This window comes from Electrophorus electricus, chromosome 11, assembly GCF_013358815.1.
Source record: "Electrophorus electricus isolate fEleEle1 chromosome 11, fEleEle1.pri, whole genome shotgun sequence".
NCBI lineage: Eukaryota > Metazoa > Chordata > Actinopteri > Gymnotiformes > Gymnotidae > Electrophorus > Electrophorus electricus.
The window spans coordinates 11,031,897-11,050,973 of NC_049545.1; the positions used below are offsets into that span (position 1 = coordinate 11,031,897).

General features: G+C 44.3%; 1 protein-coding gene across 1 annotated transcript; it reads left to right on the forward strand.

Annotated features, from left to right (window-relative positions):
• The first annotated feature begins 1,214 nt into the window (after positions 1 to 1,214).
• nsd2 (nuclear receptor binding SET domain protein 2) lies at positions 1,215 to 18,314 on the forward strand. Its single transcript, XM_035531726.1, has 25 exons — positions 1,215 to 1,267; positions 3,079 to 3,867; positions 4,300 to 4,492; positions 4,584 to 4,750; positions 4,868 to 5,314; positions 5,427 to 5,516; positions 5,628 to 5,802; positions 5,963 to 6,028; positions 6,153 to 6,187; positions 6,248 to 6,325; positions 6,889 to 6,985; positions 7,365 to 7,477; positions 7,836 to 7,934; positions 8,027 to 8,150; positions 8,274 to 8,474; positions 8,600 to 8,779; positions 8,920 to 9,076; positions 9,264 to 9,466; positions 9,569 to 9,672; positions 10,024 to 10,293; positions 10,524 to 10,640; positions 15,887 to 16,028; positions 16,687 to 16,793; positions 16,891 to 17,089; positions 17,307 to 18,314. Exons 2-25 carry the CDS (start codon positions 3,106 to 3,108, stop codon positions 17,612 to 17,614), a joined length of 4,434 nt encoding a protein of 1,477 aa, XP_035387619.1. The 5' UTR covers positions 1,215 to 1,267; positions 3,079 to 3,105; the 3' UTR covers positions 17,615 to 18,314.
• Positions 18,315 to 19,077: the final 763 nt, after the last annotated feature.

Sequence of the window (19,077 nt, forward strand, 5' to 3'; positions counted from 1 at the left end):
CTTTCATTCTTTTGTTTAACCTTTATTGGCACTGCAGCCATTGATTATTTAGTCCAGATGCATCCTAGTCAGTCAGGTTTAGTTTTGTGTACTTTCTTACTGGGAATACACGTTGTAGCCTACACCCAGTGGTGTGGGCTATAACGTGTATTCATGGTACTTCCAACACGTCAAGAACGGAATTTCAGTTCAGATTGCACTATCGGCCCTCCCATTGTTTGGAGAACTTTGCATTGTAGAGATCATATTGTACTTAAAGAATTCTTGGCTAGAGGATAGAATATAATTTGCCAATTTTATAAATTTTATAAATGTATCCTTTACATTTATATGTACATTTATGGAATTTGGCAGACGCTCTGATACAGAGCGACTTACAAAAGTGCTTTGTCATTTACTCATAGAATACACCCTAGCCAGTAGAGTAGGTTAGAATCCAATATAGCAAAGATCTAGAATACTGAAGAAATACAGGGATCAATGCTGATGCATTTCTAAGGTTACACTTAGGTTACCCAGTCCCATGGTTTTAGGCCTTTGTAACTAAAATTCACCCACCAGACACTATCACTAAACTACAATTATTGGACCCTGTTTCAGTTTCAGAGGTTTACCATGTCAAGAATGTGTTCTTAAGAAGGGAATGTGTACATTCTGTGAGAGTATAGAACTGTATTTTGTTCAATCCATAAAAACTCTCAGAACTCTACTTTTATACTTTGAGCCATTTATACTAACAATTTTCTTGTAGGAATACCCATATGATCTGGCGCGCTTATTTATGGGTTGCCAGGCTTCACACATTTCAAATTTATTAAAATCAATTATTTATATTTTTGTTCTTTATCCTGGAAAGAGTTCTATTGCTATACTCTTTTATCGATGTATTTCAAAGTAACTGATAGAAATTATATTTAATTTAGACATAAACTACGATAGCATCAAATCCCCTGCACGTAAATTCCTAAAAGATATACAACTGGCAACCTTATAATACATCCGCCCTCTTTGTAGAACGTCACATTGCGAGGATGCCCTCTTTGGCTCATTCCTGTAGGCCGATCTGTTTCTTGCAGCGACGATTATTTTCAAAAACAAAAACAAACGACCATAGGATTACGTTTGTTTAAAGCGAGTTACAATTTTCGCAGTTTTGTGCAACTATTTTTACATTTTTGAACATGCTCTGCAGCGAGTCAAGACAGGGAAGACGTAAAATATTTGAAAAGGCCGGGTGAATTCTGCCGCTGCTGCCAACCAATCGGAAGTGAGTATTTTCGCGCTGATTGGAATAAGTTTCCCGCAAGCTTTGACTCGGATGAATAGAAGTCGGAATAATCGTAATGCTTCGAACAGGTTATTTTCAGCTAAAATCCATAATCAGATCGTTTGAATAATAAAAAAATTTGAGTCTATTAAGTTATCTAAAATTCCAGAAGATTTTAACTAATAGCTACGTTTCTGGGAACGCTACCGTCTAGCGTGTCACTGAAGCAGCTGTGGTGTGCTATGCTAACTAGCCTTTTGCCTCGGTGTCTCAGTCAGAATGGCCAACAGGCTCAGTACATTGAGAGGTTTCAAATGGTGTACTCCAGTTAGCCAGCCTAGCTAACTGACATGTCAAATGCTTTATTTATGAGTAGTTCGCTAGCTACTTATAAGCAGTGAGTAATTTCATACCATTGTAGGTTGACCGCTAACGTGTTTTTTCCGCTTGCCTACAGCGGTTCAGTGCAGTTTCTGTTCACACCACCGTTAGCTGGTCAAACTCAGCTAGCGCAGCTAACATTTAGCCGGGTTTGGCAAATTGGCGTTAGTTAAGTTATTGAAGGCTGCAGCCTGTGCCGCATCGCCAGTCTAACGTTAGTTAGTAGTTAATCTAAGTTGTCGATTGGTTTAAAATAGTTTAGCTTTGGGAATCGCTTATTTAAATAAATATAGGCTGTTATGGAACCTGATTTAAGTCCATTGCTCAGGAAACGTTTTCCTAACTGATGGCAATCTCATCATGATTTCTCACATCGCTGTAGCTAGTTAGAGGCGACTGGCTGAGACTACCCATTTTGAATTACAATAGCTTCCTACCCCGTTTAGGACTAAGCTAACAGTTGCATGTGTGTCCTTTCATATCGTTGATTACATTTGGCCCTACAATGGGTTGGCTAATATTAACACGCGGAAAACCGCATTTGAGCTTTATGCACTTAAGGCACGTCGCTGATGTCATTCAGCTTTAGGATAAAGTTAATGTTAAAAGTCCTTGGCGCTCAGATAAAAATCTAACCTCGCATTTGTAACTTGCATGCTTTTTCCAGATATCTAAACACTATTATTGGTAACTATCGTAAACTAGACGACTAGCTATCTAAAGAGAAAGCAGGGCGAATTATTTCATTCAACAGCAAACTAGCTGGCCACCCACTCACTGAAAATTTAGCTAAGATGGTAGCCATTTTTATGTGGAGCTAGACCCATTTCGTTTAACATGGACTCTGATTTTTTTTATTATTTTTTTTTGTCCAATTACCGAGGCCAACTGATTTTATATCCTGACTGTTAGCACGCAATTTCACTCCTGGGGTGAAACGTACAGTTATTCGCATTTATAGGTCCTCTTAAAGCCGCCGCGCTGTAGCGGCTACAGGTGCAGCTGTCTGGAGACGCTGCTTGGGCTTTTCTTTCTGTATGCAGTGCAGGGATTGGCAACGGGGAAAGATATATCGGAGTACAATTATCATACTGTGTCTCCTTTCATCAGCTTTTTGGTAGATTTATCGTGAGTTTGGTAAGATCGCATTTGATTCGTTTGCCTTACTCCCCTCGATCGAGCTTTATGTTGTTCTCTTAAGCGTATGTAAATAAAGTGAGGTACATACTTAAGAATATATGCAAGTATGCCTTTTGTGATTCCAGAAGTAAAATGCAAAAGAAACCTCAGTTTGTGTAGATATATATTGTCAGACATCTTTTCTTCTGTTCTCTATTATTTAACTTACCGTTGTAAATACGGATGACGTGAACGTAAACAGTAAAGATGAATTTTGAAACGGCTCTCTCTCATTTGAGTTTGTGTTTTAGTATACAGCAGGCCTCTCGCTGGCACTGATGGACAGTAAGGGAAGTTCTCTGCCTGCAATGCCTGAGCCAAAGAACCCCACTAGTATGAAACAGCTCTCGGACTCCCCGGGTGGATGTAAGGGACGTGGTGACGGAAGCACAGATCCCGCCCTTCTGATGGATAAAGCTGCCACTCAGCTCGCTGCCACACCCCAGGACAGTGTTCTGCAGATACTAGGCAACCATAACCACACTCACGAGCGGCTAAAGGATCTCACTTCTCGCTTGTTAAATGGTGATCAGGATAAAATACCAAAGCTCTACACTGCCCCTGCTGCACCACCCATCCTCAAAGGGGTGGAGTCTGGCCCTCAGCACGACGGCCCCCAGAGGAAGGCAGACTCCTCCCCTGAGCTCACGCTCAAAATAACCAAGCGATTGGCTAATGGGAACTCGCCGCCGCCGTCAAGCCTTTATGAAGGCAGCTATGGAGAAGAGGGGGCAGAGGAGCCAGACACGCCTTTGAGCCTCCCAGAGGGCATTCTGGCTTCTCCGAGTGCTACAAAAGAAGGCAGAAAGAGGAAGAGGGCACCCGTGAGGAAGAGGACACCACCTAATAGAAGACATCCCACTGTTATCCCTGCTGCTATTGGCTCGGAGAGGTCCTCTCTCATACTCGCCGCTGTAGAGCCATGTGATCAGGTCACCGTGTCGCATGACCTTGTCCCTGACTGTGGGGTTCTGCTGCTCAAGTCACATGACTCTGCTGACACTGAAGTAGCTGCCTGCGGAACTCCGATACCTGCCGTGGTACGCCTCTGATCCCGGTTCACTGTCCTCCCCATGTCTTTTTCTTTCACTGTTACTACTCACTACTAGGGTAACTATCCACTTAAGTGTCACAGTTTGTGCAAAAATGTTATGTATAGAGCAAGCACTCTGCATTATTGAACACATCATATGCTCACTGCATGTTGTTCTGAGATGTTGCAATGTTAAACCAAAACATTTTTAAAATTCATATTCAAGACAATTTTGCAATGTGGGTGGCATAAAAGCACCATGAAAGAATTGCAGAGGGTAAAGGGAACAGCACCCCTCCTTGGGGGAGCAAAGCAAAAAGTGTAGTTCAGTATTGGTAGTGGTGGTTAGAAAACTACTCCATAATATTCCTGTGTGCTACTTGTCACAGCTACAGTTGGCCCCAGCATAGGATAAAGCCACTGTCATTCTTTTGTGCAGCAGCCCATGCCGGAGGCTGAGGAGGATGCAGGCGTGCAGGGCGTGGCCGACATCCAGGCGGTGTGCACGGACGAGCAGTCTCATGTGCAGTTCTCCGTGGGAGATGTCGTCTGGACTAAAGAGTCCGGATACCCCTGGTGGCCATGCATGATCACTACAGACCCGGAGTTTAACCTTCACTTTAAGCAGAAAGGTAGAGTACCAAGGCGACAGGAGCAGTCGTCGCGTCGCTGTCAGAGTGGGCTGCCTTCCCTGACTCGGTGACCCGTTTCTTTCTTGCTTAGGAGCCAACAGTCGGACGGGGTTGTCCTACCATATACAGTATTTTAGCGACACTCCCGAGATAGGCTATATTGCTGGGAAGAATATGGTCGTGTTCTCGGACAAAGACCAGTACCAGACACTGTGCCGTGGCAACAAAGAATTTGACTCTCATGCAGAGGTCAAAAAGGTACTGCAACTGTTCGCTCCCCGTATATGTTTTCTGAGCAGGAATAAACATGGGACATATCCTTCTCACATTTTTTTTGTATACCAATCCTCACGTGACTTGCAACCTTCTCTTTAGTTCTCGATTCCACGTAAGCTGCGGACACCGTGGGAGACGGGCATCTCCCAGGCAACAGAGGCTGTAGCTCTACCTTTGAAGGAGCGCCTGGCCAGGTTCACCTTCGCGTATGAGGACGGCCAGCCGCGGTTCGGCCCCCGCATGCAGCAAGAGCTCCAGCAGGGCCAGGCGGGGCAGGCGGACCTCCCTGGGACAGCCAGCCTCACACCCCCCAGCTCGAGTCACTCCAGCCCCCTCACTGTGGAGGCCCCCAGCATCTCCCTCCCCCTCCACGCGCCCGCCGACAGCAGCACTTCAACAGGGAAGATGCCCCTCGCCACTAAAGCATCTACAACCCCAGCCATGAGGGGACAGGGCAACCAGCACAATGTTCCTGCGAGGAGGAGGAGGAGGAAGAAAGTCTTGCCCCCTGCCGTTAGTCTTCCTCACGCCGACCCTACTGTACAGGTTAGAGCTGTGTGGCTGTGGTCACCACACTGTAATGAGTAACTGTATCCTTTGTTGGGTCTCATTTTGTTTCCATCTAGCCTAATTCATGTTGACTCTTTTTACTTTTTAGGGCATTTGTGTTGCCCCAGATAAACTTGAACCTAAGAAAAAAAGACAGACTAAATCTAGGAGGTTGACTACAGAGTCATCACTGAAACAGGTGGGCGGTCATGCATTTGGTCTTTATTCTGCTGGCCTCCATAACTGCACAGTGACCTTTGTAACATGCTGCTTACTGTGTGTGTGTGTGTGTGTGTGTGTGTGTGTGTAGGAACACATCCTTTTTGGTGACATTGATCCTCAGCTAAAAGCACATCAGAAGAAACAGAGAAAACTAAAACAGAAGTTTCCAGCAGCACCAAACTCTCTGAAAAAGAAGAAACTCAAGGCCGCCGCTAGCATTGCTGCAAGCGCGAGCACCGAGTCAGAAAGGCTAGCGTTCATCGGTGAGGCCCAAGGCTCGGCCTTGCTTTATGAATGCCTTTACTTATTAAACGGCGTGCTGACTGCAATGCTGTGACCTGATACTTTGAATAGTTTCAACAATCTTGCATGAACGTTAAACGAGTGCTTTCTTCCGTCCCACCTTGTGTCTTTCTTTGTTAGAAGCTGTGAAGGTGAACACCATCAGGGGAAAACAGAAAAGGCTCAAGGCAGATGCTATCTTTAAAGGTTGGAGAGAGATTGTGTAGTCACCAGCCTCACCACTCTTTCATGGCGTATTAATTCAGAATTATCATAACATCCTTTTGGGCTTCTGAGCAGACAGTAATGAGCAACTGTATCCTCTGTGCAGGTATGAAGAAGGGCTCAAAGCGCGCACTTGAAGATGTCAGCGAGGGGGAGGAGCAAGAGGAGGGGGAGGAGCAAGAGGAGGGAGAGGAGCAAGAGGAGGGGGAGGAGGCGGAGCCCCAGCCTAAGAAGAAAGCCAGACTGAGGGAGGGGCTAAAACAGCACCAAACTCTAAAGGTATGACCGTCGCTGACGAGGCCCTGTTACTACTCAACGGTACAGATCTAGTGTAACATCAAAGTGGGAGGCAGTAGGGTGAATCTGTTCTGTGGCATTTCGGGTTGAATTATGGGGACAGAGTGCCTCTGGGGCAGGTTGTGGTTAGAAAGCGTTGAATGGGTTGTGTGGAACTCAGAAACGAGTTCACTGGGCATAACTTACATTTACGGCATTTAGCTGACACTTTTATCCAAAGCGACTTACAATTATGACGGAATACAACTTGAGCGATTGAGGGTTAAGGGCCTTGCTCAGGGGCCCGGCAGTGGTGGTGCTTGAAATAGCAACCTTCCGATTACAAGTCCTTAACCACTGAGCTACCACTGCCCCTAACTATAATATAGTATTTCTATAATATTATATTTCTATAACTGTAATGTTTCTTAGTAATGAGCAAGCCAGGATTGCTGCCCTGCTCTGCTGGGAGACCTTTATCAGCAGAGCTGCCAACCATATACGGTGTTTGCGTTTGTGTTGGCTTTGATGGCGCCGCTCCGTTTTTCTCCCGCTCCCTTCAAAAGGAGCAAACAGCCGAGCCGACCATCAGCGTAAATTTGAGAAGGAAACGGAACTCTGCCAAGAATGAGGAAAGGAAAGGGCCCAAAACGCCAGTCTCAGGTAATGAGCCACGGAGCTGTGGGGGGGCTCTCTGATGTTGGTGGTGTTTCTTAAGCCCTCCGTTCTGAAGCTTTTCACTGGATGTTAATACAGTTCAGTAGAGCTATTAATTTAAGCCTTCAAATCCACAGTTCTCTATACTAAACCCATCATGTAGCTTGTGCCATACGTGGATAGAAACAATGAGAATTGACCTTTTAAAAATATTATTATTAATAATAATTTTAATTTATATAAGTTTTTCATACCCAATGTCACTTTACAGGAGCACAGGGAAAAATTCAGTGAGCAGAAGAATGAAATAATGAGCAATGACTTCTAAAATGGTAAAATTATTTAAATTTAAGTTCCCCATTGGTCAGCTTCCTTATTGTGACAGGAGAGGAGCCTCAAGTCAAGGCCAAACGTGTTAGGAAAAGGAAACAAGATTCTGGGAACCAATCCTCTGCCGCATCCAAGAAGCACCGCCCATCAGCTCAAGTAGAGCCAGAGGTATGTTTGCTTAAGCCCAGATATATGCCCGCATCTCTCGAAGGCAGTACGACAAACTTTCTTTGGAAATTCCTCACTAAGAAATCAGAGAAACTGAAATTTTAAACAAGTTTTACACTTCAAGGCTAAACATTTGGCAGAAGTGTCAGTAAAGAAAAAGAACCCATCAAGTCTGCGTTCACATCACCAGACAGGAGGTGGTGTTTCTAGAGCAGCGTAGCCAGTCCACTGGACTGGTGTATGAGGTTATCTGGGATCCTGTTTTTAAGTCCTGCTTGAAATTGTCAAGGCATTTTGGCTTTTTTTTTTTTTCTGCCTCTTAACTGTGAGGAATTATGAAATGTGATGTGTGCTGTAGACTTTGTGTGAGGAGAGACCTGATTCTCCCAGTGACAGTACTGATGAAGCCCACGCAGTCAAGAAGGCTGAGCGCACCAAAAAAGAGTGTGTGTGTCAGGTTAGTGTGCATATGCTAGAAGTTGATGTCTCATATTTTGTACGTTGCAGGCATGTTTTGGACAAGGTGTTTGTGTATATGTGTGCGTGTAGATTTGTGAAAAGACAAGTGAGGATTTGGTGACATGTGAGGGCCAGTGCTATGGCTCATACCACCTGCAGTGTTTGGGTGTGGACCAACCAACAGACAAAGTTCTTTGTGCTGCCTGCCGCACAGGTGAGCACGATGCCCCGTTAACCCCCCCCCCCCCCACACACACACACACACACACTTGAACAACATATAGTGCCTGAGCAGGTTTGACAGTCCGTGTGCGTGCCCTTCACTTCTCTCCCTCAGGCGTGCACGCGTGCTTCTCATGTAAGCAGTCCGAAGGCGAGCTAAAGCGATGCAGCGCGCCGAGCTGTGGCCGCTTCTACCACGAGGCGTGTCTGCGCTTGAACGCCCTGACCATCTTCGACAACCGAGGCTTCCGCTGCCCCCTGCACACCTGCCTAAGCTGCCACCACAGCAGCCGTGGCACCGCCAAAGCCACCAAAGGTAGCGCACAGCGGGCGCCCCCCCCCCCGCCCTCACGGCTGCCTTTGAAAGTCCTTTGCCCCCAGACGGCGCTCTTTGCGGGCCGCGAGTGGTCAAACGCTGACTTGTGTTTCCTCGTCGTTCAGGGAAGATGATGCGCTGCCTGAGATGTCCCGTGGCCTACCACACGGGAGACACATGCGTGGCAGCTGGCAGCGAGATGCTGAGTCCCACAGCGATCGTATGTACCCACCACTTCAGACCTAAGAGAGGCTACAGCCATCACTCACACGTCAACGTTAGCTGGTGCTTCAGCTGCTCCAAGGGTGAGATCATGACTGATAAAGCTTTGACTTAAGAGGACCGCTTATAGACTGCGTCTCAGCAGTGTATAATGACACTTTTTGAAGTTGAACCCCTTCTTGGTCTTTAAACTGTGTTTAAACTGCGTGTGCACACGCGATAGGTGGCCAACTCCTCTGCTGTGAGTCGTGTCCAGCTGCGTTTCACCCTGACTGTCTGAACATCGCCATGCCTGATGGCAGCTGGTTCTGTAACGACTGCCGCTCTGGCAAGAAGCCCAAATACAGAGACATCATCTGGGTCAAACTGGGCAACTACAGGCAAGTTCCAGTCAAATACATGGGTTACCGTTGCAGTACGCCGCCCACTCAGACAGGACCGTCATATTCATATCCAGACACAAACCTGGAGCCTTGTGGTGGGTTATCCTGTAGTTGCTTGTATATTGAAGGCTGTCTTTGGAGGTTTTGAACAGAAAAGGACACTAACCCCGCTCTAAAATGCCAGGTGGTGGCCAGCCGAGATTCGTCACCCGAGGAACGTCCCCACCAACATCCAGCACCTGCGGCACGACATCGGAGAGTTCCCCGTTTACTTCTTTGGTTCGAGAGACTATTTCTGGACCCACCAGGGCCGAGTGTTCCCCTATATGGAGGAAGACCGAGGGAGCAGAAACCAGAAAACTGGCATTGGAAAGGTCTTTAAGAACGGTAATGGCTGTGCACTTTAGTTTGGGTTTATCATTGCTGGTGTAATCCCAGGGCAGCCTCGCTGACACCGGTACGTCTTCTTTTCTCCCCGCCGGGCTTTAGCTGTGTTGGAGGCTGAGGCTCGGTTTAAACAGATCAAAATGGAGAGAGAAGCCAAAGAAGCCCAGGAGAACAACAAGAAACCTCCTCCTTACAAATACATTAAGGTAGCAGTTTCTCACATCCAGGAATTATCGGGTGGATCCCTCGGAACACCATAACTTTCTGCTTTTCAGTCAACTACATTCTCCATCGACTTAAAGTAGGCCAGGCTTTGTGACAACAATGTACTTGTATCTTCATCGCTGACACTGGTCTTTGAGGTATCTAAAAATTCTCCTGTATCTGTGTAGCACCTCTAACTCCAGCCCTTTGATAGAAGGGAGATGAGATGTTTCTATGTTTTTTTGGTTTTTTTTTCCTTGTTTTGGGGCTTTTTATTTCACACTTGTGTACATTTTGAACTGTTAATTTTACCCCATGCCCATGTCTTTATACGTATGACGTGCTCTCTGCAGATCAACAAGCCGTGTGGGCGCGTGCAGATCTACACAGCTGACATCTCCGAGATCCCCAAGTGCAACTGCAAGCCGTCGGACGAGCGGCCGTGCAGCTTCGAGTCGGAGTGCCTGAACCGCATGCTGCTGTACGAATGCCACCCGCAGGTGTGCCCAGCCGGGGCCCTCTGTATGAACCAGGACTTCACCAAGCGCCTCTACCCCGAGACCAAGATCATCCGCACGGCCGGCAAGGGCTGGGGCCTAGTGGCCCTCCGCGACATCAAGAAGGTGAGGGCCCGTGGGACTGGGGATGAGCAGTTTAGAGCTGCAGTGTGTGATTCACAGACGTGCCTCACAGAGTTAGTGAATGAGTATGTGGACAAACTGGTTGTGTGTATGTAAGTGTCTGGTTTGATTGGCTCAAGTGTGAGTTCTCAGGGACTTTGTGATTTGAAAATGTGGAAGAGCTGGTTGGTTTTCACGTGTGTTTATTTGACGGGCTGTTGTCTGTCACTCAGGGGCAGTTTGTGAACGAGTATGTTGGTGAGCTCATCGATGAAGAGGAGTGCAGAGCCAGGATCAAATATGCTCAGGAAAACGACATCACCCACTTCTATATGCTCACCATTGACAAGGTAATCCCCATTAAAATCAGGTGTGTGTGTTTGCTCTTCCTGCACCGAGGTGGCCTGTGCAGTGGCTGGATGGTGTGCAGTAGAGCTAGAGGAACAGTATTTCATTGGGAGTGCCACTTCACAGCCTACTGTGGTGCTACAGTACTAAATACTACAACCACTCTCACTAATTATAAAAAGGAAAGAATGAGCAAACGCTTTCTGAAATGTACGTATTGTGAAACGGCACCTTTTTGTTGTGTGGTTGGCGCGTGTGTTGGGCTGCGGCTAGTTCAGTCTTGCTACTTCGCAGCTTGCACTGTGTCTATAAAAATTGTCTTGACGTGTTTGGATAGTTACCCTGACTAATTTTGCCACCCATTCTAGCCTAAAATGGGTGTTTCTAATGTAGTGTAAAGCTTATGTAAGCTTTATCTAGCGTAGACTGGACAGTATTAAATTTAAATGGGTGTTTCTAATGTAGTGTAAAGCCTATAAGCTTTATCTAGCGTAGACTGGACAGTATTAAATTTACATGGGTGTTTCTAATGTAGCGTAAAGCCTATGTAAGCTTCGTCTAGCGTAGACTGGACAGTATTAAATTTTAATGGGGTTCTTGAGTAGCTAATTTACTATATTTTAGGATTAGCTCTGTGGTTTTCTCCATTTTCTTCAGAAAGTTAAATTGCTTTCTGTTTTGTCAACCTCAGCAGCCATCTTTTAGTACCTTATTTACCCTGGTCCAATCAAGCGAAATCTCCTAACCAGTCGATGTGTTTTACATGTGTGTGGTCAGACTGTCAAAGCGATAGACATACTTTCCAAGTATAAGTTAATACAGATCCCTGAAGAGTGAGTTATTTAATTTAAAAATGCATCATGGTTTCTAATAATAGTGAGTTTCCGGTGGTATCAGGACATCTCCAGCGTAGTACAAAGCTTCAGCGAGAAAGAGGTGAAGGAAAAGATTTCTAATTATTTAGACCAAAACGGATCAGCATTGCTGGGGATGCCAAATACGACCGTGTTTGCCGAAGGCTGTAATTAAATCCCTAGTATTATGGGGAATACTTCAAATAATACAGCCAGAACTGAGAGTGGATCAAGTCCAGCACATGTCATGTTAGCTGGAGACTGCATATCTGTCATGTTCTGGAGGCACATGAAGAGGGGGAATAATACCAGCTAAAATACTCTCCCACCAACCCTTCTCCAAGTATGATTTCATTTTATCCATTGTGCTAGATTCCATTGTTATAATTGGAGTATATATCCATGATCATCATCATCTTGTCATAATGAGATTATCTAAAGGTTTCTTCACATTTGAATTGAGAGCTAAATAAAGGAAATGAGTGGCTAAAACAACAGATCTATAAGTAGTGGAATAAGATGAGCTGTTAAGTCAAATTAAGTTGATATCATTTAAAAACTGGCAAAGGTGTTACCTATATAAAGATCAGTGAAATTTTTGACCCTGTTTGTCCCCTGTAAACAATAGGATTACAATTGTAAATGCTGCTGCACACTGGAATTGGAGAGCAGCTGAGGGCCTGAAGAGTTGGTGAGGAGTGAGTCACGTCCACGCCAGTACTCACCTGGGTGGTGTGTGTCCCGCGTCCATGCCAGTACTCACCTGGGTGGTGTGTGTCCCGCGTCCACGCCAGTACTCACTAAAAAGCAGGATAGAACATTCATTTTAATAGACTGAATTCTACCAGCCAAGGACAGAGGAAGAACATTCCATCTTGTGAGATGTGACTTTAAGGGGAGAAAGTTCTCGATGTAGCGAGAATAAAAGGAATGGCTAACATTCACTAGTAGAGTTCTGAAGATGGATTTGAAATATGAAATTTGAAAAGGAATTTAACTGGGTTTAATTAGCAGGGCTGTCTTGCGGTAGCATTCACTTTCTGTTAAATCTATTTTGCAGATTGCACCAATAAGTCTGTAATCTCTTGTACGTGAGTAACTGGGTCGGTGACATAAATCAACAGGTCATGAGCATAAAGAGCAGAATCTGTGGTCCACACCGCCATGATGAATGCCTGTAATTGTTGAGCAGAGAGGGGACAACCTTGGAGGTTGCTGCGCCAGAGAGGAACATATGACTGTAGATTGCTGGTAGAAACGCAACCTAATGGCAACAGAGAAAGGAGACGAATCCATGAGATTAATGTTTTATCAAAACCAATTTTCTGCTAAACGTTCTCTGAATCTGAGAAATGGCTACATGTGCAGTGACTGGTGCTTTGTTTGTCTCATCTCTCACAGGATTCTAGCAGGTTTTTTGGTTGCCACTAGACAGTCAGTAAGGTTAATAACGTCTCCTAGAGATCAGGAGCGGGCGGTGCTGCATATTGACAGTCGAGTTCTAGAATGGACACTGTACGTTGTTCCACATGGGCTTTCTTGTTTTTGTATATATTGGCCAAAGAAGAAACAATATGACCTTGAAGACCTGCGTTCAGTGTCTCCCATGGCAGTGAGCTGCCGGTCGCCATGGCCCTGTTCAGTCACAGCCTCAGCCTCGTGGGCTGTGAAGGGAGTGTAATTATATGACCACACAATGCAAACATGCTGCAGTCTACTAGGAGATCGATCGATCTATCCATCCATCGAGAGCCAGTGGAAAAAATGTCTTTCAATTTAGGTTTTTTGTTTTTGTTTTTGTTTGTTTTTTGGGGATTTTCTGTCTCTTAAGAGTAAGACAAACATCTTACAATGCAGTTTTTCAAAAATTGTTATTCTTAGTTTAACAGCAGGTCCACTGTAGAGGACATCAGGATAACTTTAATGGGAAAAAGCTTTTCTGTATTTTTGACATTCCAACTACACAGGTGATATTAAACCAGGTGAACTTTTTCACATTCTGTATTGACATATTTCAATTAAACAAAAATCATTTTTCATTCTGTTTCTTGAAAATGTTAAATTCTTGGTTCTGCTTGACATTTTGTAAAAGTTCAGCATTCGGCCACACAAGTGCACCACTCCCATGTTTTCATTGTATTCTCTGATGACTGCTGGTCTTCTCACTTGGATGTGTGACTTCTGTTTGGACCATCTTGTGCAGATATCCTCAGGATCTTTTCCATGTATGGTAAAGGCCATTTAATACTGGTTTGTCATACTATTTTGTAATTGCCAGCTCAGGACTATTGCTGACAACCCTAATTAATGCTCTTCTGCCTTCTTTTTGCAATTGTTTGTCAACAGTTAGTTGACGTGGCTTTGGGACCCTGTTTTTCATTAGGGTTCTAGTTGCAGCAAGACCCTTTTCCAGCAATACATCCATCAGGTTCAATCATGTGAAATATTGGTCAAAGAACAGCTGACTTCCTGTGGGTACAGATTCAACAGCTGCCCCAATGCCTGATTTAAAAAATATATATATTTGTCAGCAAATGTATTCTTCCCCTGATACACTTCAAAGTCTAGCATCAAACCATCTGGAGAAGCAAGGAAAAATACCTTCAAGCCAGTAGGGTACGGCTTGCCTGGAACAAACTGCCTGATTCCTGTAAAAGGAGTGATTTGCTCATCGATACAGAGCTTTCTTGGTTTTGGAAGGCTAAGGCGTCCCTGCCTCACTCTGTCAAAGAGGTCTTACTTTCCAAAGAATGTCTGTCTGTTTTCTTTGTTTCTTCTGTCACATCCAGGTCAGCGACTATTTTTAGTGAGTTTCTTAGCTTGAAGAACTTATCTGTTGCTAATTATTGGCACTTTTGTTTTTTAGGACCAAAACATCTTGATTCTTGGGTAACCAAGGCAGGCCATATGAACTGATATTCCAAAGAACACCTTAATTTCTTGTGGTGTGGTATTCAATCCTCTAACTTGCAGTTCCCTTTGATTTGTGAACATTGCCATGTTTTTAAAGATGTTGCTATCAATGTACTGGGAAAAGGACTCAGTTGGACTCCAATTTGCATGGATTGTAGGATCATGTTGGTAATCAGATGGCATAGCTAGCACAGGACTAAATCTATAGGGATGCAAAAATTCCAAAATATGTTGGTAAATAACCCGAGTAATTATTTTATCTCTAACCACTTTGATCACAATGAAATCTAGTTATTTACCATAAAATACTTTGCAGCAATTAATAACAACAGTGTAGCATATGATGCATGTTACTATGGATAGCATCATGTATGGTTACCCTGGAGACAATGAGAACATGCTTGCTATTCCTTGACCACAGAGGACGGCGGGTTTCGTGTTCACCTTTGCCTGTTAGCTCGTCTGATGAGCCTCCTGTCTCTTCTTCAGCGCTCTCTACCTCTTCATCAGCAGGTTCAGACTCATCCTCAGCATTTTCCTCATCTGATAAATCTAAATCTAAACCTCTATTATTCTGTACAAAATCTCTGCTTTTGTCCTGTCTACTACAGCAATGTGGAAAAACATTGTAAAAATGAAAGACATCAAGATTATCCTGGTGTCCACCATAGAGGACATTCATAAGATGGCTATTATTTCAACACAGTAATAAGAAAGCTACTCTCAAACCTGACTACATCATTCCTGACATGTTAATAAACAATACAATATAAAAACAGTTAAACATCAGTAACTAATCGGTATTTGACTTACCTTTTCTCTTTCTATAAAATGTACTTGTTCCTATGGAAGCCAGTTTGTACTGACAGGAGGAAAAAAAAAAAAAAGTTGGGACCGTCCCGTCCAGACACACATGGTATCACTGGAAAGCCCAGGATGTACTCTCTGTAGGACAGCAGGAATCGACAGACTGACTCAAATAAGAGGAAAGACGGAAGCAAAAACACAACGTCCAGGACCAAGGAGACACATGAATATGCGGGGTCTCAGGAGGAGAGATATTTATTAATTATATATATATTTTAAAAAATATGACTGATCCACCTACAGGAACACTGGAAGGACACCAGTAATTATGCAGTTTTTACTGGCTAGACGTTTGTGCATATACTTTTCTTCTTAGCGTGGCAGGTTGCAATTTTGATAGCAGGCTGTCAAGCCAATATGCTCATTGCCATGTTAGGAGCACAACCAACCAGACCCATGTCAGCTACAACTGATGAGTCAGCTTGGTTGGTTTTTAAGCAGTTCTTAATGCGTGTTTTTTTGGGGGGGGGGGTTTGTTTGTTTTTTTTATCACCAATCATGTAACATATACAAAAATTTGTAATGTTTTCAATACGTTCCCTGTGTAGCATTCTTTTAGAGTGATTATTTTTAATACCGGCATTATCTTTACCTGTGTGTTTGGTTGTGTGTAGGACCGAATCATTGACGCGGGGCCTAAAGGGAACTACTCCCGCTTCATGAACCACAGCTGCCAGCCCAACTGTGAGACTCAGAAGTGGACCGTGAATGGAGACACGCGTGTGGGGCTGTTTGCAGTGTGTGACATCCCAGCAGGTGAGTGCAGACGAAAACCACGAACACATCGGGCTACAGGTGTGCCTTTATTTCTAGAGAATGAACAAATTATAGAATGATTAAGTGAAAAAGTACATTTACAATTAACACAATCTGGTGCTTACAGCGACCAATTGTGCACAGTGTATTCTCCACCAGAATAGGCCAAATTTGCATTGGAATTTTCAAGGCATTATTTGAAATATTGAATGGTAAATATAGCAGCATACATTTACACAGCACTTTGGGTTCATATGAAACAGAAGCGCATGCAGCCTTTATGTTGCAACAATAACGGACCACTCAGTTCTTTAATTGGCTGCCTCCAAGTTTTGTCCTTCAACATTCAACTATGACCAATAGGCTGCTTGCCTTAAGGCATATCCTATTACAGCTAAATATTTTAGTCAGCACTTCATTGGTAGCCACTAGACCATGTGACGACCAGAGCGGCTCTATGCTGCCCTCTGGTTGGCTGCAGAGATGTCTTGTGGTTTTTAAACTTGAGCACTTGTGTTTAATATTTTAATTATTTACTATTTGTTTTTTTAAGACTTATTCATAATGCATCAGTGCGAAATGGTCAGTTCTGTGTAGAAATCCATCCCACGAAGTGGTGATTTTAGTCGTGCAGATTACTGAAGACATTGTGTTGTAGGTACGGAGCTGACCTTCAACTACAACCTGGACTGCCTGGGCAACGAGAAGACCGTGTGCCGCTGCGGCGCACCCAACTGCAGCGGTTTCCTAGGAGACCGACCCAAGGTGAGGCACACCTGAGTGTGCACTGTCGAAACTCCTTGCCTTTGCCTCTTGAAGAAACGTTGTGGCCCAACTGAGGTTCCGCTTGCCTTTTCCACAGATCACCCCGACTTCCGAACTGAAAGCCAAGCCCCAGAAGAAGAAGCCGCGGAGGCGGCGCTCCCGGAATGACGGGAAAAAACAATCGGAGGACGAGTGTTTCCGCTGTGGTGATGGAGGGGAGTTGGTCCTGTGCGACAGGAAGGGTTGCACTAAAGCCTACCACCTGTCCTGCCTGGTCCTCACCAAGAGGCCCTTCGGTAAGAGCAGTTCCCCTTGCGCTAGCCTGGGCTTTCACAGACTTGTAATTTTAACAGTGAAGTGTTGCTCTATTGTCAGAGACTGAGCCTGTTCCTGTTAACAGAAGTATTATGTATCTAGTTCTTGACTTTTTTTTTTTTTTAGCAATATTAAATATGTGGAAGAAATATAAAACAAGCTTGGTTTCAAGATCACTGATTTTTGCCTGTCGAGCAGGTCGCTGGGATTGCCCCTGGCACCACTGTGACGTGTGTGGGAAGCCGTCTGATGCCTTCTGCCAGCTGTGCCCCAACTCCTTCTGTAAGGCCCACGAGGAGGGCGCGCTGCACCCACATCCTGTCTCCAGCCAGCTCTGCTGTCAGGAGCACGACGACTCAGACCTGCAGCCGTTGGCTGAGCCTGCCCCTGCACCAGACCAGCCCATCAAACCTGCGAAGCACAGTCGCAAAGGCGGGGCCAAGAGCAGCTCCAGCACAGCGCCCGAGAAGGGCTCCAAGAAAAGCTCTAAGAAGGCAGAAGTGTAGAAGTGAGGGGGCCGCCACCTCCCTCCCTGCGCTGCCCCACCCCCTTTCTACCCATGATTCAGTGGTGTCGACGTCGTCGTGACTGTTTCTCCCAAACTGAAAGCACTGTGTGTGTCTAATCAGGGAAGTACGCGAACACTGTAGAGCTCCATAGAGTTGCCACATCAGGTCCCTCTGCCATGCTCTCAATCTCTCGCTCCGAATCGGGTGTGCGCACAAATGAAAAACACACTCAACCCACAATCGCATTGATATGTGTTTGAACACAGGGCTAACTCACCAAACATCCTCATTACTACCCAGCATTACCGACGCCAAACTTGAATATTTTTACACCCATTTTAATCTTTGGGATAGATGCTTCTTTTTTAACAGTAGATATGTATATGAAAATGTATATGAAAGACCAAAATTATAATAATACTGGAATTATTGATAGTAACAGACTGCAAGTACACAGCGTTTTGTGGTTGTTTGTTTTGATTTTTTTTGGTGGGTTTTTTTTTTATAACCAGTTGTATTGTTAATTGTAAGACACTATGGATAGGCCTTGAATTACATTTTGTTTATAGTCAGTTATAGCACACATTTAACTATAGAACACCACATTTTTAGCACACTTTTTTGTTAGCTCATTTTTTGAGTTTACGTAACATGGATCGTAGAATGTTAAAGTGAAATCCTACCTTTTTCAGAGTTTAAAAAAAAAGCCAGTAAATTCAAACAGGGCCATGTTTGTGATTGTGGGTGGAATAAAGTTTCTTGAAGCCACAGAAAATGTTCAGAGTAAGTGATCCTTTTTTTTTTGTGAATGGATTGAGAATTAACAGTACATGGTTTGCAAGCCAGAAGCCCTAAACAGAGTAAACCATTACCCCATACAAGCACGTCTTTGAGAGGCAACAGCAAAAGTACTGGGTCCCTGGATTCTTGCATCCTTGGAAATGTTTACTGTTTTTAGGCATGGAATGCAAAGATTTTTCAAATGCAACATTAAATAAACATAGGTCTTTTATACATTCTTATTGGTTATGAAATTATCTTGATTTCCAGGAAAGTAAAATGGAAATTCAAAGAAACCATGATACTGAAAGTAGATGTAAAACATTTTAGATTTTTTTGGCAGTTTTTCTCCTTCCTCGAAGCATCACCGGTGTCTTGGCATTCAAGATTGCCTCAATTTTTTTTTTCTTTTTTTTTTTAGTGAGTTCAAAAAATGATAAATCACCTATGCACTTTCTGACCAAACATGAGCATGAAATGGACTTAACTGTCAGGCCTTACAGACCTCAGCACTGGCCAGCTCTATGCTGAGCTGTTCACCAACTGTTAAATACTTGAGTGTGCTTTTATTTCTGACGTTTGCATGGTTGTACTTGACAAAATGGCTTCACTTCTTTTACAGAGCCCAGCAAACCTAGACAGCAGAGACCCTGCCCTCTGTAGCATCACAGAAGCCTGTG